Source organism: Cololabis saira, chromosome 17, assembly GCF_033807715.1.
Source record: "Cololabis saira isolate AMF1-May2022 chromosome 17, fColSai1.1, whole genome shotgun sequence".
In the NCBI taxonomy this organism is placed as follows: Eukaryota; Metazoa; Chordata; class Actinopteri; order Beloniformes; family Belonidae; genus Cololabis; species Cololabis saira.
In genome coordinates this window covers 2,113,647-2,141,313 of record NC_084603.1, presented here as the reverse complement: position 1 = coordinate 2,141,313, position 27,667 = coordinate 2,113,647, and the positions used below count along the sequence as shown (strand labels likewise).

Below are 27,667 nucleotides of genomic sequence, written 5' to 3'. Positions count from 1 at the left end.
CTCCTCCAGTCGAACCTCCTCCAGTCGAACCTCCTCCAGTCGAACCTCCTCCAGTCGAACCTCCAGTCGGACCGAACCTCCAGAGGTTCCGGGCGGGCTCTGATCTCCGCGGATCGATGGCTGCTGTGTCGGGAAGCCTGCGCTGATACGCACGGACGGTTCTGGTCCAGCCGGTTCCGCTGAGCGGAGGAAAGGGGGAGAGGAAGAGGAGAAGAGGAGGAGAGGAAGAAGAGGGTTCCTCCAGGAGGAAATCGTTCCCGGAGCGGTTAGTGATCTCTCTACGAACTCACCTCAGAAAGTTCTGATAAATATTTAGTGAGAATTTTACTGGTGACTTGTAAGGAATCAATAAGGCAGAAATGGCTGCAGAGGGAGGAAGCTGGTGCAGATGAATGGATGGATATTGTTACAGCATCTATGTGATGGAAATAATTACTGTTAATTTAAGAACACAAAAAGAGGTATTTATTGATAATTGGCAAAAATGGATTACATATGTCTCTACCATAAAACCAGACTTCACCATAAAACCAGGTCATTTCAGACTGGATTATCATTTTTTCTGGAGGTGTTTACCAGTCCCCTTATGTAGCTTTTACTTTCCCCTTGATACTTTGATTTTTAGGTCTTCATGTTGATTGTTTGACTGTTTGTTTGTTTGTTTACATCTAAAATCAAAACCAATAAAAAGTAAATGACAAAAAAAAGAAAGTTCTGATGCAGCTGCAGGTTGTTGTGATGCTCGGTGATGAGGTCCTGATGATGTTCAGATGAGGTCCAGATGAGGTTCTGATGAGGTTGGGATGAGGTTGGGATGAGGTTGGGATGAGGTTCTGATTCCTCTGATGACTGAATACACACAAGGGTTTTAAAAATAGACTCACAGGAATTTGATTATGTAAGGTCCAATAGATTAATTTAAGAATCAATAATAAAAGAGTCATGGGGGGGGGCACGATTACGGCCAAAATGATCATCACCATTATTTTGATCAATAGAGTTATCATGATTATTTATAACGATTATTCATCACGATTATTTATCAGGATTATTTATAAAGATTATTCATTGCGATTATTTATCACGATTATTTATCATGATTATTCATCACGATAATTTATCACGATTATTTATCACGATTATTCATCACGATTATCACGATTATTCATTGCAAATATTTATAACGATTATTTATAACGATTATTAATCACAGTTATTTATCACGATTATTCATCATGATTATTTATCACAATTATTTATCACGATTATTCATCATGATTATTTATCACAATTATTCATCACGATTATTTATCACGATTATTTATAACAATTATTCATCACGATTATTCATCACAATTATTCATAACGATTATTCATCACGATTATTTATTACGATTACTCATCACGATTATTCATCATGATTATTCATAACGATTATTCATCACGATTATTTATTATGATTATTCATCACGATTATTTGTTACAATTATTCATCACGATTATTTATCACGATTATTCATCATGATTATTTATTACAATTATTCATCACGATTATTAATCTTGATTATTCATCACGATTCTCACGATCATTCATCATGATTAATCATCACGATTATTTATCATGATTATTTATCACGATTATTCATCACAATTATTCAGTGAGTTTAGTCCAAACATATCACATCTGTGTGCTACGTTACTGCAACATTCATCATCCTAATTTTAGTGCTTTCATTATAGAAATAGAAATAAATGTACCACCACTTTAAATAAAAAGGACACTGCTTTCAGTCACTAACATACATTTCTATTAATTGTCATATCTTTGGCCGAATGGGCCGTGATACTTTAGTGATGTGGACGTGTCTTTGTGTCTTTGCTGAGGCAGGCTTGTTTTAAGGGACATTTAGGGTGATGATGAACCATCACGCCTGGAACGGATGAGAGGTTTCTCAGCCTTCATGGCTCCACCGTAGCAGACGTTGTGGTTTGTTTTTAGGTTGTTGAACCAGTTAGTTGTGTTGGCTTGACACCTTTAGACCACTCTTTACATATTACGTGTTTTTGGTTAATATCGCTATTTCCAGACAACAGACGATGATCCGAGTCGAGGGACGAGCACTTCGTCTTCTACAGCAGACATTGAAATTTAGTTCCTGTTCACACACACACACACACACACACACACACACACACACACACACACACACACACACACACACACACACACACACACACACACACACACACACACACACAGAATTATTGAGACATGGTCTCACACGAGCATCTGATTTGCTTTGCAGACGACGCAGGAAACTTTTATATCTTTTTCCCCGAAGTTCTGGATGTGAAACCGTCTACGGAGACTAAAACTACTCTAGTAAATGTTTATTTCTGCAGAAAAGTTCAACTTCATTTTAAAGTGTTTTATTTCATCCCAAGTGGTGTCCAGGTGGTCTCCAGATCTGGACCCTAGTGGTCTGTAGAGGACCTGCAGGTCTGGATCTGGACCCTAGTGGTCTGTAGAGGACCTGCAGGTCTGGATCTGGACCCTAGTGGTCTGTAGAGGACCTGCAGGTCTGGATCTGGACCCTAGTGGTCTGTAGAGGACCTGCAGGTCTGGATCTGGACCTGCAGGTCTTCTTATTTCCACTTCAGCAGGAATGTGGGTTTGTTGTGTTTGGAGGAGATCCGTTCCTCCGGTGGGATTTTCCCAGAGTTCTTGGCCGACTCGACGGAAGTCTTGATGTGCTTTCACTCCTTTTCTGTTTCCTCCCTTAAGAAATCGACATAGAGGTCAGAAGTTTCTAAAATCACAATGTGGGTTTTTTTTTTTCTAAGGTCGACGTTTCTGCAGTTTAAGAGCGTTTACGGTCACAAATGCAGATTTTTGTGTGAATTTAAATTGTCCTTTTTGACGTTTTTTCTCTCCAGGGACCAGGTTGATATATACAATATATATATACAATACAATTTACAATATATATCAATATATATATATATATATATATATATATATATATATATATATATATATATATATATATATATATATATGTATTTTTTTTTTATATTTATATAAGTGTGGCAGATTCAGGCGTCACCGGGGTTTAAACCTCCCGTCTCTCCGTTGTCAGCAGCCCCGCTGGGATTCTGTCAGGTTTAATTAAAGGAAGTGATGATACAGTAGAAAAGCCGTTATATGAAGCAAAGACGCAGCTGAATCACTGAATGTTGTGGACTCATTACTTTAATTACCTTTAAGCTCTTAGAGCCTTTGATTCATTAATGGTGATTATATTGGGGGTGAAATTTAAAAACTGCTTTAATTACTCAAAAGTGCCGTCAAACCTGCAGGAGCTAAAATGTTCCATGGCAGGTTTTCCCCCAACTCCGTGAGACTTAAATAAACAGAACCCGTTCCCTGTCTACCCTTGACATTACTGTCTACAGTTCTGCACCAAGACCTTTGAACTCTGTATATCCTTATTATCAGTACTCGAGTTGTAAAAAATAAATCAGGGGGGATGGTGGATTTTATCATATGGGGACAGATAATTTGTGCTGATTACAAATAATATAATATATTACAAATAATAGCAGTGACCAAAACAGCTGCAGAAATACTGCAGGAATGACATAGCAGCAGTTAAATGCAGCCTTCTGTAAGCTTTAAATATCCACTGGGCTTACATCAAATACATCAAAACACAACAATAAAAAACACTTTTCTGAACTTATCAATATGACTCTGTCCTTCACAGGATAAGTAACATGGATCACTGCAAACACTCACAATCTTAACAAGAATATTTGTCTTATTTCTAGTTAAAATGTCTTATTTTAGTAAAAAAATCTCATTACACTTAAAACAAGACTCATCACTGGAAAAAACAACAATTTTCACCTGTTTCAAGTAGATTTTCACTTAAAATAAGTAGAAAAATCTGCCAGTGGAACAAGATTTTATTGCTTTTAATGAAGATAAATCTTGTCCCACTGGCAGATTTTTCTACTTATTTCAAGTGAAACAGGTGAAAATTGTCAAATAAGTTATTTTTCTGGTGTTATTTTTCTGGTGATGACTCTAAATGTTGAAATAGCAGTAAAACCACATTCATTGATGAAATGACATAAGGGATGGAAAGGGGGGATGGCAGTTTTACAGGGGGGGTGATTTGGACCGTTTTTATTTCAGGGGGGATGATTTGGACCGTTTTTATTTCAGGGGGGATGATTTGGACCGTTTTTATTTCAGGGGGGATGATTTGGACCGTTTTTATTTCAGGGGGGGATGATTTGGACCGTTTTTATTTCAGGGGGGGATGATTTGGACCGTTTTTATTTCAGGGGGGATGATTTGGACCGTTTTTATTTAGGGGGGGATGATTTGGACCGTTTTTATTTCAGGGGGGGATGATTTGGACCGTTTTTATTTCAGGGGGGATGCCATCCCCTCTCATCCCCCCTCAACTCGATTACTGCTTATTATGCACTCTTGAGTACGCAGCCTTTTAGTTTTTAGTTGATGTTGGTGGTGGTAGTAGTAGTGGTGGTAGTGGAGGTGGTGGAGGCAGTAGTTGTGGTGGGTGTGTTGGTGAAAGTGGAGGTGGCTGTGATGATGTTGTGGGTGGTGAAGCTTGTGGTTGTGGGGTTGGTGTTGGTGGGGATGATGTTGGTGGTGGTAGTAGTAGTAGTGGTTGTGGTTGTGGTGTTGGTTGTGTTTGGGCTTTTTGCCTCAGCCGAGCACATTACCAATCACTCTTTTACATTTGTATCTTACTTGTTCTGTTTTTTTATACTGTGCTGAATAAATAAATCTAAATCTAAGGTGGTGGTGAAGGTTTAGGAGGTAGTAGTGTCACGCTCAGGCTAATACACAGGAGGCAGATGCAGGGTATCAGAGTCTTTAATAGACATTCCGGCTCATTCCCAATGCAGAGAAAAGTCAGGCTGTGAAATATTCTCTATAACGTGCTTCCTCACAAAGAAACAGGGTTAATCAAGACAAAAAACTCAAAGTCACTCCACATGGAGGAAACAAAAGGCTATGCAGAGATTTACTAGAAAGTTCAACTAAGATCTAAGGCTTAACAACAAAAACCTCTCACTAGGAGGAAACTGTGGCAACAACTGTGGAGACAGCTGGAGTGAACACATGAACAAAGATGAACACATGAGGGTAATGAGGAGCAGGTGAACACATGAGGGTAATGAGGAGCAGGTGAACACATGAGGGTCATGAGGAGCAGGTGAACACATGAGTAATGAGGAGCAGGTGAACACATGAGGGTCATGAGGAGCAGGTGAACACATGAGGGTCATGAGGAGCAGGTGAACACATGAGTAATGAGGAGCAGGTGAACACATGAGGGTCATGAGCAGCAGGTGAACACATGAGTGTCATGAGGAGCAGGTGAACACATGAGTAATGAGGAGCAGGTGAACACATGAGGGTCATGAGGAGCAGGTGAACACATGAGTAATGAGGAGCAGGTGAACACATGAGGGTCATGAGGAGCAGGTGAACACATGAGGGTCATGAGGAGCAGGTGAACACATGAGGGTCATGAGGAGCAGGTGAACACATGAGTAATGAGGAGCAGGTGAACACATGAGTAATGAGGAGCAGGTGAACACATGAGGGTAATGAGGAGCAGGTGAACACATGAGTAATGAGGAGCAGGTGAACACATGAGTAATGAGGAGCAGGTGAACACATGAGGGTAATGAGGAGCAGGTGAACACATGAGGGTCATGAGGAGCAGGTGAACACATGAGTAATGAGGAGCAGGTGAACACATGAGGGTCATGAGCAGCAGGTGAACACATGAGGGTCATGAGGAGCAGGTGAACACATGAGGGTCATGAGGAGCAGGTGAACACATGAGTAATGAGGAGCAGGTGAACACATGAGGGTCATGAGGAGCAGGTGAACACATGAGGGTCATGAGGAGCAGGTGAACACATGAGTAATGAGGAGCAGGTGAACACATGAGGGTCATGAGGAGCAGGTGAACACATGAGGGTCATGAGGAGCAGGTGAACACATGAGGGTCATGAGCAGCAGGTGAACACATGAGGGTCATGAGGAGCAGGTGAACACATGAGGGTCATGAGGAGCAGGTGAACACATGAGTAATGAGGAGCAGGTGAACACATGAGGGTCATGAGGAGCAGGTGAACACATGAGGGTCATGAGGAGCAGGTGAACACATGAGGAAGAGCAAGTGACCTGAAACGAGAGGAAAGTTATTCATTCATTCATTCATTATCTTACCCGCTTTATCCCTTGCGGGGTCACGGGGGTCTGCTGGAGCCTATCCCAGCTCATTTTAGGTGAGAGGCAGGGGTTACACCCTGGACAGGTCACCAGTCCATCACAGGGCCACATAGAAACACACAAACCATGCTCACAATCACGCTCACACCTACAGGCAATTTATAATCATCAATTAACCTAGCGTGCATGTTTTTGGACTGTGGGAGGAAGCCGGAGTACCCGGAGAAAACCCACACAAGCACGGGGAGAACATGCAAACTCCACACAGAAAGGCCCCTGCCGGGCCTGGGAGTCGAACCGGGGACCTTCTTGCTGTGAGGCAACAGTGCTAACCATTAAGCCACCGTGCTGCCCTAGGAAAGTTACTTCTTTCAAAATAAAACAGGAAATGACAAGACAACAAAAAACCCCAGGACAAGACAACCCCACCACGGTGTGACAGGTAGTAGGTGGAGGTGTTACTGGTCCATCTGGTTTCAGTTCCCTCCAAACACGAAGGACCAAGAACCAGAGCTGCCGGGTTTCTTCATCCAGGAACCAGAACTGGTCCAGGTAAACCCGGGACTTTCACCGGGAACCTGCTGCCTTGCTGCTGCCTTGCTGGAGGGGGCGGTTACGGGTCCTCTGAGGACCTGGGAACCAGACCGGACCAGAACCGGACCAGAAGAGACCTCCTAAGGTCCAGGTCTGGGTCCAGGTCCGGGTCCTCTGAGGACGTGGGAACCAGAGTTATTATCGTTCACGAAAACCAACGAAATAACGAAAACTAAAATTGAAAAAATTATTTTGTTAACTGAACTAAATAAAAACGAATATTAAAAGGCAAAAACGATAACTAACTGAAACTATATTGCGTGTTTAGAAAACTAACTAAAACCAACTGAAATTATAGATATAATTTCCTCCGTTTTCATCCCTGTCAATAATCGCCTCTGGTTTGATCAATTTATTCCACTCTGGCCGTTTATCTCCAACTGGCAGCTACGGTACCTGAACGCCTCACGGTCCGTGACGTCAAAACTAAAACTAAAACTAATAAAAACTAAAGTAAAACTAAGCATTTTTGAAAATATAAAAACTAATAAAAACTAGCAAACCCACACTAAAAATAAATTAAAACTAACTGAATTGAAGGAGAAAAATTCAAAACGAAATAAAACTAAACTAAAATGAAAAATTCAAAACTATTATAACCCTGGTGGGAACCGGGCCGGACCAGAACCAGACCTCTTAAGGCCCGGGTCCGGGTCCTGTGAGGACCTGGGAACCAGACCGGACCAGAACCTCAAACCTGTTTGCTCCGATAATCGTCCGATAATGTTCCTGAGACTGGTGTTTTTCCAGCACAGAAAGATCCGGATCCTGGATCAGAATAATTAGAACAGAGATCTGTTGACTCTGAGAGGAATGAAGCTGCCGGTTCAACGCCGGGTCAGAGTCAGGAATCCTGCAGGTTTATGTCTGAGAACCAGGAGGTTCTGGTTCTGGTTCTGGTTCTGGTTCTGGTTCTGGTTCTGGTTCTGGATCTGGTTTCTGGATTCTGGATTCTGGATTCTGGTTCTGGTTCTGGTTCTGGATTCTGGATTCTGGTTCTGGCTGCATCCAGGATTGTGGGGTCATGTGGGACAGCCACCTAGTTGCCACCTAGTGGCCACTGGAGGAACTGCACTTGTTCTTCTCGGTTTACATCCATGTAGAGAGCTGGAGGTCGATGCTTCAGAGTTCTGTTAGACATGTTTGGAGATGTCAAACACACACACACACACACACACACACACACACACACACACACACACACACACACACACACACACACACACACACACACACACACACACACACACACACACACACACACACACACACACAGGTCATGTGATGCAGCTCATTCAGCAGGAACCTGAACAGCTTAATGCTGAAAGGAGACTGTCCCCTGCAGCCGGCTCCAGTTCTGGTCCACTTCTCACCTTCAGACACTTTTCTTTCTCTCTTTCTGGTCATTTATTCGTCTCTGTGAGGATCAGTTCATCCACCAATGAGGAACCATGTGAGAGACTTTCAGAATAAAACAGGAAGTACATCAAAACCAGGCCAAACTTCAGGAACCCAATGAAACCCAACAGAGACCAGAAACACATGATTCTGCGTCACATGTCGTTACCAAACCAGCACCTGAAACACGGATGGATTTGATGGCGATGAATATAAAAGTACCTTAAAGAGAGAACTGGACACACCTTCATATGACATCATCCAATCTTAGGTTTCTCTGCACCCTGATGTAAGTGGAAGGAGTTGACTGGGACACGCCCACCTCAATCACAGGTAGACATTTTAGCTTGGCCGATGTAGCGAATGCTAACTTAGGATCGTTATTAATGTTGCTTTTCATTTATTCTGATCAAATGTTTCCAAACATCCTCATTTCAACTGGTCAACCGTTGCTACGGAAACATCTGAAACAAGTGCGACCAGAGCTGAAATGAGGACTATCAGGGTTCTTGTGGAACAGCGGTGACACCACCATGACCAACTGTTGGTTGGTGGGTTGAAGGGTTGAAGGGTTGAAGGGTTGAAGGGTTGGTGTGTTGAAGGGTTGGTGTGTTGAAGGGTTGGTGGGTTGGAGGGTTGAAGGGTTGGAGGGTTGGAGGGTTGAAGGGTTGAAGGGTTGGAGGGTTGGAGGGTTGAAGGGTTGAAGGGTTGGAGGGTTGGAGGGTTGAAGGGTTGGTGTGTTGAAGGGTTGGTGGGTTGGAGGGTTGAAGGGTTGGTGTGTTGAAGGGTTGGTGGGTTGGAGGGTTGAAGGGTTGGAGGGTTGAAGGGTTGGTGGGTTGGAGGGTTGAAGGGTTGGAGGGTTGGAGGGTTGAAGGGTTGGTGTGTTGAAGGGTTGGTGGGTTGGAGGGTTGAAGGGTTGGAGGGTTGAAGGGTTGGTGGGTTGGAGGGTTGAAGGGTTGGAGGGTTGGAGGGTTGAAGGGTTGGTGTGTTGAAGGGTTGGTGGGTTGGAGGGTTGAAGGGTTGGTGTGTTGAAGGGTTGGTGGGTTGAAGGGTTGAAGGGTTGGAGGGTTGGAGGGTTGAAGGGTTGAAGGGTTGGAGGGTTGGAGGGTTGAAGGGTTGGTGTGTTGAAGGGTTGGTGGGTTGGAGGGTTGAAGGGTTGGTGTGTTGAAGGGTTGGTGGGTTGGAGGGTTGAAGGGTTGGAGGGTTGGAGGGTTGAAGGGTTGGTGTGTTGAAGGGTTGGTGGGTTGGAGGGTTGAAGGGTTGGAGGGTTGAAGGGTTGGAGGGTTGAAGGGTTGAAGGGTTGAAGGTTTGAAGGGTCGGTGGGTTTGTAGGTTGAAGGGTTGGTGGGTTTGTAGACTGTGGAGCTGCTGGAGAACATCTGCATCGTTTCAAATGTAGTTATGGTGAAACCAGAAATGACAGTTGCTTTAGTGCGACACTTGTTCAGCACCAGCCACCTGCTCTGAGCTGAGCTCCATCCTCAGATCCTCAGATCCTCAGGACCTACCAGACCAACCCGTGTGTAGCTCTGGATTTGTGCGTAACTTGCTCGGCCAAAACAATCATTATGAATTCAAAAATCCTCCTACACACAAATCTTTAAATATGCACCAATCGCCTGATACACATGTACAAAGCTGTAGATACACACAAATGGTTTAGAGACCCTTTTCCTCCAAGAAGCCTCACAGATTCCTGCTACGTGGTGCGTTTAAGGACTGGTGGAAAGCTGGGTCATCTGAGTTTCCATCTGAGTCCAGCGTTGTTTCTCTATAATGAGCAGAGGTTGTTGCAGCTCTGAGCGTTGTTTATCTATAATGAGCAGAGGTTGTTGCAGCTCTGAGCGTTGTTTCTCTATAATGAGCAGAGGTTGTTGAAGCTCTGGAGCTCCAACACTCGTGTTTCCAGCTCGTCAGAACTGATCTGAGGATTTCTGAGGTTTCCCTGGCGTGCTGCCGTCATGCAGCATCCTCAGATCAGCCAGCTCATCTCTAGAGTCTCTCCGTTAACGGCTGGACGGGTCGCCAGGCCGTCAGTGACGATTATCTCTGCTCCGTCTGAACCGGTCCTGACGGGCCACGCTCCCCTCGGGGGGACGGAGATAATCTGTGACCTCAGAACAAGAATCAGAGCATGAGACGGAAACAACTTGCTGTTTCCGTCTCCTGCACGCAAGACACGCAAAAGTTTCTACCCACTTTTAATCCTGCTGTTTTTGTGATAAAACATTAAATACATACATACATATTTATATATATATATATATATATATATATATATATATATATATATATATATATATATATATATATATATATATATATATATATTATATATAATATTATATATATTATATGGCAGATTTATTTGTATAGCACAATTCAACACATGGTAATTCAAATAGTATATATACAAATACATGTATATACATATATGTATATATATATATATATACATATATATATACATATATATATATATATATATATATATATATATATATATATATATATATTTGTATATACATATATGTATATACATGTATATGTATATACACACACATATATATGTGTATATATGTGTGTATATACATGCATACATATATATTTTTATGTGTGTATATATACATATACATGTATATATATGTATATGCGCCCCCTTCTCCCTGTAACTCTGTCCTCCGTCCACCAGGTGGCGATGGCGCCCGGCGCCCCCTTCCCCACCGTAGACGTGCCTGACCACGCCCACTACACCATCGGCTCCGTCATCCTGGCCATCGGCATCACCGGCGTGGCGGGAAACCTGCTGGTCATCTACGCCTTCAGCAGGTACTTCCTGTTACCAAATATGGTCATCCACGCCTTCAGCAGGTACTTCCTGTTACCAAATATGGTCATCTACGCCTTCAGCAGGTACTTCCTGTTACCAAATATGGTCATCTACGCCTTCAGCAGGTACTTCCTGTTACCAAATATGGTCATCTACGCCTTCAGCAGGTACTTCCTGTTACCAAATATGGCAGGATCTGGATCTGGATCTGGATCCGGATCCAGATCCTGGTGGTCGGTGGAGGAACTGCAGGTTTTATAGGTTGGAGCGTTGTGGTTCTTGGTAAAGGCCCGTCCCCCATGCCTGGCTCAAGGGGTCCTGGTCTCTGCAGTCCCCACAACCACATAGTTCCTGGGATAATGGCCACGGTTACATGATGTTTTTTAATTCAGAATTAATAATTCCGAATTAAACTATTTTCCTTCGAGTTTACATGGAAATAGTAATTCCGAATAGAGGTTTACATGGAAAACATGTAAAGATAGGCTTTATCCAATTCCTCTCCAGGTCTGGGGGTTGGGAAGGTTCTGATTGGATAGGGGGGGGACCGGAAGTTACGTTTTATTAAATAAATGGTCTCTGCTCTTGACCAGCGTTTACTGCGTGCTGCCATCTTGAAACTTTGTTTGGAAAACAAGTCCAGCGCGGAATATAAGTGTCATGGAGACAGACGGGCGAGGGAACGAGCAGAAAGAAAGACCGGAATTAATTTAAAGCGGAATGAGTGTATACATTTTTTTCTTTTCTTTTTTTTTATTTATTTATTTTCTTTTTAATTTAATTTAATTAGTTTTTTCATTTTTACTTTTTTATTTTTTATTATTATTTTTATTTATTTATTTATTTTATTTTTTTATTTTTTTGTTTTGTTTTTTTCTTTTCGTTTTTTTCTTTTATTTATTTTTTTAATTTTTATTTATTTATTTATTTATTTATTTATTTTTATTTTTTTGAATGAGTGTATACATGATCGCAGAATTATTCTATTCGGGTTTAAAATCAGAATAAACCAGCCACTTACTTCAGAATTAAGTTTAATTCAGAATGGCCATTTTCATTCAGAATTAGGTGTTTACATGGTCATTTTTACTCATTTTAAATCCGATTTAATTTTAATTCTGAATTAAAGAAGAATTCCAATGTAAACGCTCTGAATGTCTAACTGGGAGAGAACCCGAGGGAGACCCAGGACCCCCTGGAGAGAGAGGTGTGGACGGATACGGGGCCAAACCTTTGAGCCGGTTGGAACCAGAACCAGACCCAGAACCAGAACCCAGAGGTGGAAAAAGTACTGAAAAATTGTAATTGAGTAAAAGTATCTTTACTTTGCTTAAATCCTACTCAAAGTAAAAGTAAAAGTACTCATCTAAAAATTTACTCGAGTAAAAGTACAAAAGTACTTCATTTAAAATGTAATTTGAGTAAAAGTTACTTTCAGTTATTTAATGCAAAAAAAAGGATGAGTCACGGATAAAATTAATCAACTTCGAGGCATATTAAAGTACACATCCACACTTGTTTGAGTACATTTTTTTAGATGTTGATGTCTTGAAGGCTGAAAGCTCCGCTCTGCCGGGCAGGCACATTTTACACTGCATTATAATGTTGTTGCCTTTTGTGCGTTTGAACGCGAATAAGTCTTCCAAGTTTGTGGCTGGTTTCTGCCCGCATTTAATTTTTTCACCATAAATTTTGTACTCAGTAACGTGAGGGGGTTCAAATGTAGCAAAGTAAAATACTTGGGTCAAAATGTACTCGAGTAAAAGTAAAAATTACATATTTCAAAAACTACTTAGAAAATTACAAATTACTCCTAAAAAGTACTCAATTACAGTAACGTGAGTAAATGTAATTTGTTACTTTCCACCCCTGCCAGAACCAGAACCGTCCTGCCCGTCTGAGGACGTGGAGCGGCTTCTCCGTCTTTTATCTTCCTCCTGCTCAGAAACATCTCTGTCTGACAGAAAAGCGTCTCCTTTCATGAAGCTTTTCCACTTAAGAAGTTCTGATCACGTATTGATCGTCCCAATTCTGGTATTGATCGGCCTGATTCTGGGACGAGTATTGATCGGCTGCTTTGTGAAGGAGGTCCTGGTGATTGAAGGGAGAGAGTTTCTGTGAAAAGCTTCACGGCTCTGAGAAACATCATCGATCCAAATCTCAGAGAAAATACCTGTAAATGTTGGAGGAACGAGGTTTTAGTCTTTTATAAAACATTACAAACTAAACGTTGTAACAAGCTTCAGACGCTTAAGATGACCAGAGAGCTGAGGAAGATGATGTGATGATGAAGATGCCCTGGTCTGCAGAGGGTTATTCACCAGCAAACGGATGCTGAGGTCATCCAGGTAGAGGAGTGGAGCCCCTGCTCTCCACGGGGCTGGAGGTCACCTGGAGGTCAGTACTCATTACTAACAAACACAGGTGTGTGTGTGTGTGTGTGTGTGTGTGTGTGTCTCTGTGTGTGTGTGTGCAGGAGCCGGAGTCTGAGAACTCCCCCCAACATGTTCATCATCAACCTGGCCGTCACCGACCTGCTGATGTGTCTCACCCAGTCGCCCGTCTTCTTCACCACCAGCATGAGCCGGCGGTGGATCTTCGGGGAGAAAGGTACCTGGTGGGAGGGGGGGGGTGCGTGGCCGGGGGGGCTGTAGCTCATCATCATCATCGGCGGTCACTCGAGACGAGTATGAAAGTCCTCTTCGCGGATTCGTCTACTTGTGGGTCTTCAGGTGGCGTAGAGGCCGATCCGTGACCCACATACCCTTGTGAATGCTAACAGGGGAAAGTGGTGGTGGGTTGTGGTCGCGCTGTTGATGCAGGGAAACAACTAGAACATGCAGGACAACTTCCTCAGACAGCGGTAGTAAGCAGTTGGCAAGAACACGAGTGAGTACTTTGCCAGTGGTTGAAAGGAGTGAGATGCCCCTATAGTTTCCACAATCCGCTTTATCCCCCTTCTTGAAAATGGTCACTATCAGAGCATCCCTGAGCTCTGAGGGGAGTTCTTTTTTTTCCCAGACCTTCAGAAGGAGCTCTGGTCCACCTTCCTTTAGGACCTAGCTGGACCGGTGGCCTGGTTGTTCTTCAGGCTCCTGATGGCATCTTGGACCTCTGTTAAGGTGGGAGGTTCCCCCACGTCTTCCTTGATGGGACTCTGAGGGAGATGATTGATGATGTCTGGTTGAGTTGTGCTGTTACGATTGAGGAGTTCCTGGAAGTGTTCTCTCCATCGGTTGTTCATGGACTCGTTGTCCTTCAAAAGCTCCTGCCCGTCCTTTGAGCGTAGAGGGTTTTGGCCACTTGAGCCATAGACAGCCTTTGTAGCACTGAAAAAGCCTCTGGTGTCTCCAGAGTCTGCCAGCCTCTGGATTTCCAGTGCTCTCTCAGTCCGGTGGATCCAAGGAGGATCCGGGAGGGGTCAAAGGTCACCTGGGAGGTTGATCTTGACCCCGTCTCTCCGTCTGCAGGTTGCGAGCTCTACGCCTTCTGCGGCGCCCTGTTTGGGATCTGCTCCATGGTGACGCTGACGGTGATCGCCGTGGACCGATACTTCGTCATCACGCGACCTCTGACCTCCATCGGGATGTTGTCACGGAAACGGGCCCTGCTCATCCTGGCGGCGGCCTGGAGCTACTCGCTGGGCTGGAGCCTGCCGCCCTTCTTCGGCTGGAGTGAGTACTGAAAAGTACTTAGAGGTACAGAGTAGGTGCTACTAAGTACTAGTAAGTGCTAGTAGGTGCTAGTAGGTGCTAGTTGGTACTAGCAGGAGCTAGTTGGTGCTAGTAGGAGCTAGTGGGTGCTAGTTGGTACTAGTAGGTGCTAGTTGGTACTAGTAGGTGCTAGTAGGAGCTAGTTGGTACTAGTAGGAGCTAGTTGGTACTAGTAGATACTAGTAGGTGCTAGCAGGAGCTAGTTGGTACTAATACCCAGCTAACTCTACCGCCCCCCAGGTGCCTACGTGCCCGAGGGCCTGCTAACTTCCTGCAGCTGGGACTACATGAGCTTCACGCCGGCGGTTCGAGCCTACACCATGCTGCTGTGCGTCTTCGTCTTCTTCCTGCCGCTCTTCATCATCGTCTCCTGCTACGTCTTCATCTTCCGGGCCGTCCGCCACACCAACCGGTGAGTACCGCCCCCCCACCCCAGGGTCTCCTATGAAGCTCCCAGACCCCTGAGGTTCATCTGGTTACTGTTTCATTAAATACTGGACTCTACTGCCCTTACTTTTTATTATTTTACCTCTTTTCTTATCATTTTATTTCATTGTATTTGTTATTTACTGTTTAATTGTGTCTTGCCGCTTTTAATGTTGATGTAAAGCACTTTGAATTACCTTGTGTTGAATTGTGCTATATAAATAAACTTGCCTGCAGGGCCGTCGGCAGGACCGGCGGCGGCAGAGACTCTCTGAAGAGCTTCAACCGGCTGCAGAACGAGTGGAAGATGGCCAAGATCGCCCTGATCGTCATCCTGCTGTACGTGGTGTCCTGGTCGCCCTACGCCGCCGTGGCGCTCACCGCCTTCGCCGGGTAAGAACCCGCCCCCCCCGCCGGGCTACCGCCCAGGTGGTCAGGTGTGGAGCTGCAGCTCCGCCCACCACCACCAGGTGCTGCTCAAGGTCACATCTTTAAACGAAACCAGACTTTAACATTTATGTACTTTAGCTTGAAATATTTAAATTAAATCATCATCACCCTCTTACTACAACTCAGCGTCTGCTGGAGTCCAGCTGTGTTCAGGTGATTATAATAATAATAACTAGAAAATTTCAGGAAATTTTTATCTGGGGATGCCCTACTGCCCATTCGTCCCCTCTTGCTGCTTTGGTTTGGGGCTGTAGTGGTTGTTTTCGGGGTGGTTCTATGTCCAGTTGAGGTGTTTATGGTTGTATAACATTCATTCCTGTGCTGTGTGGTTTAGGGTTGTTAATAAACCACACCTTCAGGGTTGTGTGGTTTAGAGTGATTAATAATGGTCAAGAAGTAGTTTAGGGTTGTTAATAAACCGTTAAAGGTTGTTAATAAACCTTTGGGGATGGGGCATTTGGCAGGCATTTTGACTTAAAATGTATGTAAATCACAGCTTCATGAAATTTGAATATGTTGAAGTCCACAGCGAGGCGAGTTTTGAAACATTTGAATCATGTCCTTACGATAACCTGTACACAAGAAAAAAGAAAGGGAAAAAATTTTATCTTTTAAAAAGCTAGTGCATTTAGGATTTAGAGAATGAAACAAAATACATAAATAAATCCATATGAGAAGTTGCCCAAGTATAAACAAAGTAACTGTACACAAACATACAGCATATTCAACATGTCATTACTAAATATCATTCCATACAGTATTTATATAAGCAAATTCATACACATACACATACCTACACATATACATACATACATACATGCATACATACATATACTGTATACACATACCTACACATACACATACCTCTGTTTTGGAGCTGTTCAGTTGAAGGAAATGTTGCTCCATCCACGCCTTTATCTCCTCCAGATAGATGGTAAATGTGAAGCTGTGGCTGTTGTAAGGTTCGATGTCATCCTGACTGGTTCCTGACCCGGTTCCTAACCGGTTCCTCTGTCCCTGCAGGTACTCCGACATGTTGACTCCCTACATGAACTCTGTTCCAGCCGTCATCGCCAAGGCCTCGGCCATCCACAACCCCATCATCTACGCCATCACGCACCCCAAGTACCGGTGAGTACCGACGATGTCCCCACTCAAGGTCAACAGCTCCCCACCCGCACCGTAAACGGTGCCGGCAGAGTACTGCTTCCCCCTTCTGAGGCGGCGAACAGTCCGCCAGAATTTCCTCGAGGCCGACCGAAAGTCTTCCTCCATGGCCTCTCTGACAGAACTCCTCCCAGACCCAAGTTTTTGCCTCCAGGATAGTCGGGCTCACCTCCACACATAGCTCTGGCTCTGGAACCCGGATCCTCGAAAGGGGCTGGACCGTCCACTACTCTGGAGTTGCCCAGGGTGACGGGCTGGTGGGGGCTTGTTTATAGCCCACCAGCTCAGTTTACCCCGGTGAACGAGAGGGTCGCTTCCCTGCGCCTTCGGGTCCTGTAAAGGTCTCTCACTGTGGTTTGTACCTACGGACAACAGTACACAGTACCAGGATGAAGGTGGTTTGTGTCTACGGACAACAGTACACAGTACCAGGATGAAGGTTGTTGCTACGGACAACAGTACACAGTACCAGGATGAAGGTGGTTTGTGCCTACGGACAACAGTACACAGTAACAGGATGAAGGTGGTTTGTACCTACGGACAACAGTACACAGTACCAGGATGAAGGTTGTTTGTACCTACGGACAACAGTACACAGTACCAGGATGAAGGTTGTTTGTGTCTACGGACAACAGTACACAGTACCAGGATGAAGGTTGTTGCTACGGACAACAGTACACAGTACCAGGATGAAGGTTGTTGCTACGGACAACAGTACACAGTACCAGGATGAAGGTGGTTTGTAAGGACAACAGTACACAGTACCAGGATGAAGGTGGTTTGTGTCTACGGACAACAGTACACAGTACCAGGATGAAGGTTGTTGCTACGGACAACAGTACACAGTACCAGGATGAAGGTCGTTGCTACGGACAACAGTACACAATACCAGGATGAAGGTGGTTTGTTACTACGGACAACAGTACACGGTACCAGGATGAAGGTTGTTGCTACGGACAACAGTACAGAGTACCAGGATGAAGGTTGTTGCTACGGACAACAGTACACAGTACCAGGATGAAGGTGGTTTGTACCTACTGACAACAGTACACAGTACCAGGATGAAGGTAGTTTGTGTCTACGGACAACATTACACAGTACCAGGATGAAGGTGGTTTGTACCTACGGACAACAGTATACAGTACCAGGATGAAGGTGGTTTGTACCTACGGACAACAGTACACAGTACCAGGATGAAGGTGGTTTGTGTCTACGGACAACAGTACACAGTACCAGGATGAAGGTTGTTGCTACGGACAACAGTACACAGTACCAGGATGAAGGTTGTTGCTACGGACAACAGTACACAGTACCAGGATGAAGGTTGTTGCTACGGACAACAGTACACAGTACCAGGATGAAGGTGGTTGCTACGGACAACAGTACACAGTACCAGGATGAAGGTGGTTTGTGTCTACGGACAACAGTACACAGTACCAGGATGAAGGTTGTTGCTACGGACAACAGTACACAGTACCAGGATGAAGGTCGTTGCTACGGACAACAGTACACAATACCAGGATGAAGGTGGTTTGTTACTACGGACAACAGTACACAGTACCAGGATGAAGGTTGTTGCTACGGACAACAGTACAGAGTACCAGGATGAAGGTTGTTGCTACGGACAACAGTACACAGTACCAGGATGAAGGTGGTTTGTACCTACTGACAACAGTACACAGTACCAGGATGAAGGTGGTTTGTTCCTACAGACAACAGTACACAGTACCAGGATGAAGGTGGTTTGTGCCTACGGACAACAGTACACAGTACCAGGATGAAGGTAGTTTGTGTCTACGGACAACATTACACAGTACCAGGATGAAGGTGGTTGCTACGGACAACAGTACACAGTACCAGGATGAAGGTTGTTGCTACGGACAACAGTACACAGTACCAGGATGAAGGTGGTTTGTGCCTACGGACAACAGTACACAGTACCAGGATGAAGGTGGTTTGTGCCTACGGACAACAGTACACAGTACCAGGATGAAGGTGGTGTGTACCTACTGACAACAGTACACAGTACCAGGATGAAGGTTGTTGCTACGGACAACAGTACACAGTACCAGGATGAAGGTGGTTTGTACCTACGGACAACAGTACACAGTACCAGGATGAAGGTGGTTTGTGCCTACGGACAACAGTACACAGTACCAGGATGAAGGTTGTTGCTACGGACAACAGTACACAGTACCAGGATGAAGGTGGTTTGTGCCTACGGACAACAGTACACAGTACCAGGATGAAGGTGGTTTGTGCCTACGGACAACAGTACACAGTACCAGGATGAAGGTGGTGTGTACCTACTGACAACAGTACACAGTACCAGGATGAAGGTTGTTGCTACGGACAACAGTACACAGTACCAGGATGAAGGTGGTTTGTGCCTACGGACAACAGTACACAGTACCAGGATGAAGGTGGTTTGTGCCTACGGACAACAGTACACAGTACCAGGATGAAGGTGGTTTGTTCCTACGGACAACAGTACACAGTACCAGGATGAAGGTTGTTTGTACCTACGGACAACAGTACACAGTACCAGGATGAAGGTGGTTGCTACGGACAACAGTACACAGTACCAGGATGAAGGTGGTTTGTAAGGACAACAGTACACAGTACCAGGATGAAGGTGGTTTGTAAGGACAACAGTACACAGTACCAGGATGAAGGTTGTTTGTACCTACGGACAACAGTACATAGTACCAGGATGAAGGTGGTTTGTAACTACGGACAACAGTACACAGTACCAGGATGAAGGTTGTTGCTATGGACAACAGTACACAGTACCAGGATGAAGGTGGTTTGTAAGGACAACAGTACACAGTACGAGGATGAAGGTTGTTGCTACGGACAACAGTACACAGTACCAGGATGAAGGTGGTTTGTGTCTATGGACAACCAGAGCCGGATTAACGCAAAGGCAGACTAGGCATGTGCCTAGGGCCCGACAGAGGGGGGGCCCAGACAGAGGGACAAAAAAAAAAAAATTATTTATTTATTTTTTTTTTTTTTTGTCTGCACACATATTAATGGTTGATAACATGCCGGTAAAAGCCTAAGGCATATATATATATGTGCATTATTACTATATTTAGTATACATACATATATATATATATACGCATACGCACCGGGCCGCCGCAAGGGATGTGCGAACCGTGCGACCGCACGGGGCCTCGCGCCCCACGGGGCCTGGCGCCCCAAGGGGCCTGGCGCCCCAAGGGGCCTGGCGCTATGGGCCGTTTTTTTTTTTTCCCCCTAATTTATTTTTTTTTTTGTTTTTTTTTTCGTTTTTTCCCATATAAATATCAACAGTCACGTTCCATTACAGACCTAAATATGTACTAGTCTGTGCATATCAATAAATATATGTGCAATGATGACGCGTGTCTGTTGTTCAATACAACCAAGCGCGGACACAAGCTAGTTTGATCCAGACGGGTGGAGTTGGAACAAACTGTCACACAATGTCGAGAGAACGAGACAGATTCAGGAAATTTCCATCAGGGGATGAAAAAAGGAAAAAACGAAAGAAAATGGAAGAGTTTAATGTCTCTCTGAAAGGCACGTTTGATAAATTTGTTACAAAAATCACCGATCCGACCGGGTCTCAAGCAGCCATGGGGCCCCGCGTCGAGGCAAGAGATGATGATGAGGCAGGGGAAGGTATCCAGTATTTTGCTAATTGGAGAGTTAAAATTGCGCATATAGACACCCGATCCGACCCGAAAAACCCAAACATTTCGCGCGCGCTCACTACGCTCACGCGCGAGGGCCCCCCCAGCCATTTCACACAGGGCCTCGCAAATCTCCCAAACGACTCTGCATACGCATAAACATACGTACATATACACATACAGACATACATACTACAGCACACTTTGTCTTACTGCAAATTTTATTGGTCTTTGTTAATAGAATTTAATAGAGCGTTGTAATAACGTATAAATAATAAAAATCTAAAAATAGTCTGATAGACTGTTTAATATACAACACATGACTTATTTTGGAATACAAAGAACCAAATTGACTATGACTATGCTATGTAAAATGTGAATTAAGTTTTATTAGTAACTTTGGTAAGTTTAAGATTTCATAAATAACATCGATGGAGGGGGGCCCAAAAATCACAGTCTGCCTAGTGTAGTCCATTTATTTAATCCGGCTCTGCGGACAACAGTACACAGTACCAGGATGAAGGTGGTTGCTATGGACAACAGTACACAGTACCAGGATGAAGGTGGTTTGTGCCTACGGACAACAGTACACAGTACCAGGATGAAGGTGGTTTGTAAGGACAACAGTACACAGTACCAGGATGAAGGTGGTTTGTAAGGACAACAGTACACAGTACCAGGATGAAGGTGGTTTGTAAGGACAACAGTACACAGTACCAGGATGAAGGTGGTTTGTAAGGACAACAGTACACAGTACCAGGATGAAGGTGGTTTGTAAGGACAACAGTACACAGTACCAGGATGAAGGTCGAGCTATAACTGGAGACTCCATTGTTCTACTGGGGTCTTCAACGTGGGCAATGACAGTGATACCTGGTATTGATCAATTGTGTTATTGATCAATACGGATCAGTATTGGTCGGTATTGATCGGTATTGACAAGTATTGATTGTAATTGGTCAGTATTAATCGGTATTGATCAGTATTGATTGGTATTGATCGGTATTGATCCGTATTGATTGGTATTGATCCGTATTGATCAGTATTAATCGTATTGATTGGTATTGATCAGTTTTGATTGGTATTGATCAGTATTGGTCGGTAGTGATCGGTATTGATTGGTATTGATCAATACTGATCAGTATTATTCAATACTGATCAGTATTGATCTGTATTGATTGGTATTGATCAATAGTGATCGATATTGGTCAGTATTAATTGGTATTGAGCAGTATTGATTGGTACTGATTAGTATTGATCAGTATTGATCAATACTGATCAGTATTGATCTGTATTGCTCGATATTGATCGTATTGATCAGTATTGATTGGTATTGTTCAGTATTAATCAAAATAAATCAGTATTGATCGGTATTGACCAGTATTGATTGGTATTGGTCAGTATTAATCGGTCTTGATCATTATTGGTCGGTATTGATCGGTATTGATCAGTATTGATCAATAGTGGTATTGATCAATACTGATCGGTTTTGATCAGTATTGGTCGGTATAAATCATTAATGGTTGGTATTGATCGGTATTGATCAGTATTGGTTGGTATTGATCAGTATTGATTAGTATTGATCACGATTGATCAGTATTGATTGTATATTGCGTTCTTCTCCAGGATGGCGTTGGCCAAGTACATCCCGTGTCTGGGAGCTCTGCTCTGCATCCGCCCCGCCGACCTTCGCTCGGCCAGCAGCAGCTTCGTCTCCACGCGTCGCTCCACCGTCACCAGCCAGAGCTCCGACGTCAGCAGCCAGTACCGGCGCCAGAGCGGCCGCCGGTCCCGCCTCTCCTCCGCCTCCGACAGCGAATCGGTGAGTCCCGTCCCCGCGACCCGCGGAGGTCACCGAGGTCACCGAGGAGACGAGACCAACCCGAGCGTTTCCTCCGCAGGGCCTGACCGACACGGAGGCCGACCTGGCCAGTCTGGGGTCTCGACCCGCCAGCCGCCAGGTCTCCTGTGACATCAGCAGGGACACGGCCGAGCTGCCCGACTACAAACACTCCACCAAGTCCTCCAGCCTCAAGTCCAAGGTGAAGAACCACGACTCAGGAATCTTTGACAAGGTAAACGATAAGCAGCGTTCGGACCTGTTGCCTATACATAAATAATAATAATAATAACAATAATAATAATAATAATACACCTAAACCTAAATAATAATAATAATATTAATAATAATAACAATAATAATACGTCTAAACATAAATAACAATAATGCAATAATAACAACAATAACAATTATAATAATAGTCATATGCCTAAACATTAAAAAAAAATAAAATAATAATACGCCTAAACATAAATAATAATAATAACAGCAATAATAATAATATTATTATTAATAATAATAATAATAATAATAATAATAATAATAATAATAATAATAATAATACACCTGTACATAAATAATAATAATAATAATAATGATAATACACCTAAACATAAATAATAATGATAATAATAATAATAATAATAATAATAATAATAATAATAATAATAATAATAATAATAATAATAATAATTAATAACAACAATCATAATAATAATAATAATAATAATAATAATAATAATATCAATATTAATACAATATTAACAACAATAACAGCTATAACAATAATATTAATATGCCTAAACATTTTTTTAAATAAAATTACACGCCTAAACATAAATAATAATAATAATAACAACAATAATAATATTATTATTATTATTATTATTATTATTATTATTATTATTATTATTATTATTATTATTATTATTATCATTATTATTATTATTATTATTATTATTAATAATAATAATAATAATAATAATAATAATAATAATAATAATAATAATAATAATAATAATAATAACAATAATAATAATAATAATAATAATAATACACCTAAACATTAATAAATTGAATAACAATAATAATAACCCTTTGTGGTTCTGGTTCCTCTGTGTCCCACAGACGTCCTACGACGGCGTCTCCATGGGGGGAGTCAGCAGCAGCCTCCCCAACGTGAGTATGGGGGTCCATGTAGACCCTCGAGCTGCGATATATTGTTTCATTGATATGTTATATGTTTGATATTTTCTTAAATGTTAAGAAAGTGCCAGTGTGGAGACTTTTTATTTACACAGAAACATTATTTTTTGTTTAAAATAGTTATTCTACTCGTTTTATTTATTTTTATTGAATTTATCTGTTGCAAAAAAAAAAAGTATCTTCCAATTCATTGCATTTGTCATTGGATTTTTAACCTAGTTATTTTTGTGGTAGAAGTATCGTATCGGTACTCGGTATCGGCAATAACACAAATTAAAATACTCGTACTCGGTGTGAAAAAAATGGTATCGGTGCATCTATACCTGAAACCACCTGCAACATCTAAGTCAGCTGTTCCAGCCTGAACTAGCTAACGTTTTCTCCCCGGCAGAGCGGCGAGTTCATCGACGGCCCCGTGACCAGAGGAGCCATCGGCCGCATCCCCAGCATCGTCATCACCTCCGAGTCCAGCCCCTTCCTCCCCACTGGACGGACCGGATCACGGAAGACCCGACCCAAGACAGGCAGCACGGGGGCGGGGCCTGGGTAGAGCCCCGCCCCCTCAAACCGCTGCCAGCCCTCCTTCCACAAACATTCAGAACCAAAGAGGGTCGACACCTTTTCATCGTTTTATCGTCTTTAAACCTCATTCTTGGACAGATTTGGTGGATTTGATCCATCTTTTACAACCAAATGTGGAACTTTAGAAACAGATCAACACCTAGTGGAGCTCCGCCCCTTCAACCGGGCCAGAACCTGAGTCTCCTGCTGGTCCCGGGGGTCCGGTTCTGGTGTTCCAGAGGAGACGTGTCTATGTGACTGCAATGCAGCTGAATCCACGTCCCCTAAAAGTCTGAACTGTAACCATGACCAAAACCGGTTCGGTTCCAGCCTGAAAATGGCCACGGTTACATGATGATTTTTAATTCAGAATTAATTATTCTGAATTAAATAATTCAGAATTTAACTATTTTCCTTGGAGTTTACATGGAAATAGTAATTCTGAATGGAGGTTTCCATGGAAACACGTTTGCTGGTCTTTCTCCAATTCCTCTCCAGGTCTGGGGGTTGGGAAGGTTCTGATTGGATAGGGGGGGGACCGGAAGTTAAACTACCGGAAGAAAAACTAACTTAGCCGCTACAACTTTGAAAAGCTCACAATTTTGATGTTTCCTGTTTCCATCTGTTCTTTTAATGATTTCTATTTATTAAATAAATGGTCTCTGCTCTTGACCAGCGTTTGCTACTGCTGCATCTTTAAACTTTGTTAGGAAAACCAGCCAAGTGGAATATAAGATCATGGAGACAGACGGGGAGGGAACGAGCAGAAAGAAAGATCGGAATTAATTTAAAGAGGAATGAGTTATACATGATCTGGAATTATTCTATTCGGATTTAAAATCGGAAAATAAACCGGCCACTTACTTTGGAATTAAGTTTAATTCGGAATGGCCATTTTCATTCGGAATTAGGTGTTTACATGGTAATTTTTACTCATTTTAAATCGGATTTAATTTTAATTCTGAATTAAAGAGGAATTAAACTTCCCATGTAAACGCACTGAATGTGTTTAGTTGTGTTTTAAAGTGGAACATTTACACCTGCAGGTCTGGACCCGGACCCCAGGGGTCAGTAGAGGACCTGCAGGTCCAGAACCAGCTCCGGGTCTGGGTCCTAGTCCAGGCCCGATGAGACAGAAGGACCATCATGCATTGCTGCAGCCGACCGGCGTCACAAGAAAATAGGATTTCGAATGTAAAACAGGAAGTGACAATTAAGCTGTAAATAACTCTACAATCATCTTCTTACAGAGCAATTTACTTTCATAATAAACTTCTCCTGCAAAGTGTAAAAAATAAAAATAAAATAAAAATAAATAATAATATAAAATATATATAATATATATATAAAAATATAGGAAGCACAACTTTTACAGCAAAAGACCTCAAAATGAAGGAAGTAGATTCAGAGAAGAGAAGAGAGACTCCTGGTTCCTGCCAGTTCTGGACGGTAGAAATCTTGTGATGTTCTTGGTAAAAGAAAACTATTAAAATGTTAATAATGACTTCTGCTAGTTTCTGTAGCTATTGTTGATTCCTTCGTGTTTACTTCTACTTTTATTGTTGTGGTTCTAACAGCAAAGATCGGCCCACCGTAAAGAAACGGTTCTGTTTTCAAACCCAAGACGGTGGACGTGGAGCTCCGGGTCCCAACCAGGACGCTAGGCTAGGCTAGGCTAGGCTTACACGAGTGTTCCGACGTCTCACAAGTGTGTCACAAGTGTTGTCACCTGTCTCACAAGCGCTAGCCGGAGCTAACCGAACCGCAGCGCTAGCCGGAGCTGCTTCCTGGTTTGGTGTTAATCTCTGCAGGATGCTAATGTGCTAGCCAGCGCTAATCTGCTCCCGATGAAACAGAAATAAAATAACGTGACGTTTTTCGGCCCGAAAGCTGTCGAACTTGTTGTTAGCGTTAGCGCTTCAGTGTTGTTAGCGTTAGCGCTTCAGTGTTGTTAACCCCCCGACGGCGTCGGAGTCCCGGTACCTGAACGTGAACTGATGGACCTGCTAACTGTAGCGTATCCGACCCGGACCATCGTGTGTGTAGCTTCCTGTTTCCCTCAATGTTTATTATTTATTTTTCTAAATAAATCTGTTTTATTCCAGATGCAGCTTCTGTTTGTGTTTGTTTCTGCCGTCACTTCAACCATGTCTTCTGTGCAGATGTGGAACCAGAAACTGGAGGAATATCGTCCTTAAATACGAAGGATTTTGGTTCCCCAATGTTCCCAGCTCAGAGTCAGGACCGCTAGCTGCTAACAGCTAGCTGCTAGCTGCTAACGTCAAAACCTCCGGGGCCCGGATCCAGTTAAAATCTGTTTTTAACCATTTTTGAGGTTTATAAAACCCGTACAGGTCTGAGGAAATCTACCTGGTCTGGATCTGGACCCTAGTGGTCTGTAGAGGACCTGCAGGTCTGGATCTGGACTCTAGTGGTCTGTAGAGGACCTGCAGGTCTGGATCTGGACCCTAGTGGTCTGTAGAGGACCTGCAGGTCTGGATCTGGACCCTAGTGGTCTGTAGAGGACCTGCAGGTCTGGATCTGGACCCTAGTGGTCTGTAGAGGACCTGCAGGTCTGGATCTGGACCCTAGTGGTCTGTAGAGGACCTGCAGGTCTGGATCCAGCAGAACCAGGTCCAGGTCTCCCGACTATGGAGGATTTTTTGTGCCGAAATGAAATAAATAAATACATAATTAATTCATTAATTAAATGTGTCATTAATTAATTAAAATGGGAGTGAAATATGTAATTAATTAATTAAATGTGTCATTAATTAATTAAATGTGTCATTAATTAATTAAAATTGGAATGAAATATGTCATTAATTAATTAAATGTGTCATTAATTAATTAAATGCTGAAATAATTAATTAAATACTGAAAAAATTTAAATAAATTAATGACATATTGAATTCCCATTTTAATTAATTAATGACACATTTAATTAATTAATGTCATATTTCATTCCCATTTTAATTAATTAACGATGTATTTATTTATTTAATTTTGGCACAAAAAATCCTCCATACACTGAAAAAATAAATCTAAGCGCCTGTAAATACAACATATTTAAATCTGTGATATTAACAATAAAAAATGAAGTTTGTTGCTTTACATGAAAACATCTAGTTTTGAACTTAATCTGCATTTGTTCAAAAAACAAGACATTGTGCATTTTTTCCTTAACCAGCAGTATTTATGTAATCCCAGTAATCTTTTCATTTACACACAAACAACAAGCAATGATCTTGTTCTATTTACTTTTCCTATAACAATTTTAATCTATTGGGCAGATTGACCAACGTTTAGATGAAACATGCTTTATTTGAACACTGCAGTAAAGATTTAAGAATTAAGGCGACATTTTCGCATGAGATTATAATGTAGATCAAGAAAGACTAGTCTTTGTATAAACTACTTAATTTTTAGTATGTACAAAATTAATTTGCAAGTACAGTCAACTTAATTTTTGCAAGTGAAGCCAACTTAATTTTTTGTCCTCTTTTTCTCGTTTT

At 42.7% G+C, this 27,667-nt stretch overlaps 1 protein-coding gene across 2 annotated transcripts; it reads left to right on the top strand.

Annotated features, from left to right (window-relative positions):
- On the top strand, positions 1 to 26,208 carry LOC133463520 (melanopsin-A-like). Of its 2 annotated transcripts, XM_061745092.1 has the most exons (11): positions 1 to 265; positions 10,970 to 11,106; positions 13,584 to 13,717; positions 14,578 to 14,781; positions 15,061 to 15,232; positions 15,484 to 15,639; positions 16,720 to 16,827; positions 22,172 to 22,367; positions 22,447 to 22,620; positions 23,514 to 23,564; positions 23,983 to 26,208. In XM_061745092.1, the coding sequence occupies exons 2-11, from the start codon at positions 10,976 to 10,978 to the stop codon at positions 24,139 to 24,141; spliced, it is 1,485 nt and encodes a 494-aa protein (XP_061601076.1). In that variant the 5' UTR covers positions 1 to 265; positions 10,970 to 10,975; the 3' UTR covers positions 24,142 to 26,208. The 2 variants fall into 2 exon arrangements, with proteins under 2 accessions (XP_061601076.1, XP_061601077.1); XM_061745093.1 differs by lacking the exon at positions 14,578 to 14,781.
- The last annotated feature ends 1,459 nt before the right edge of the window (positions 26,209 to 27,667 follow it).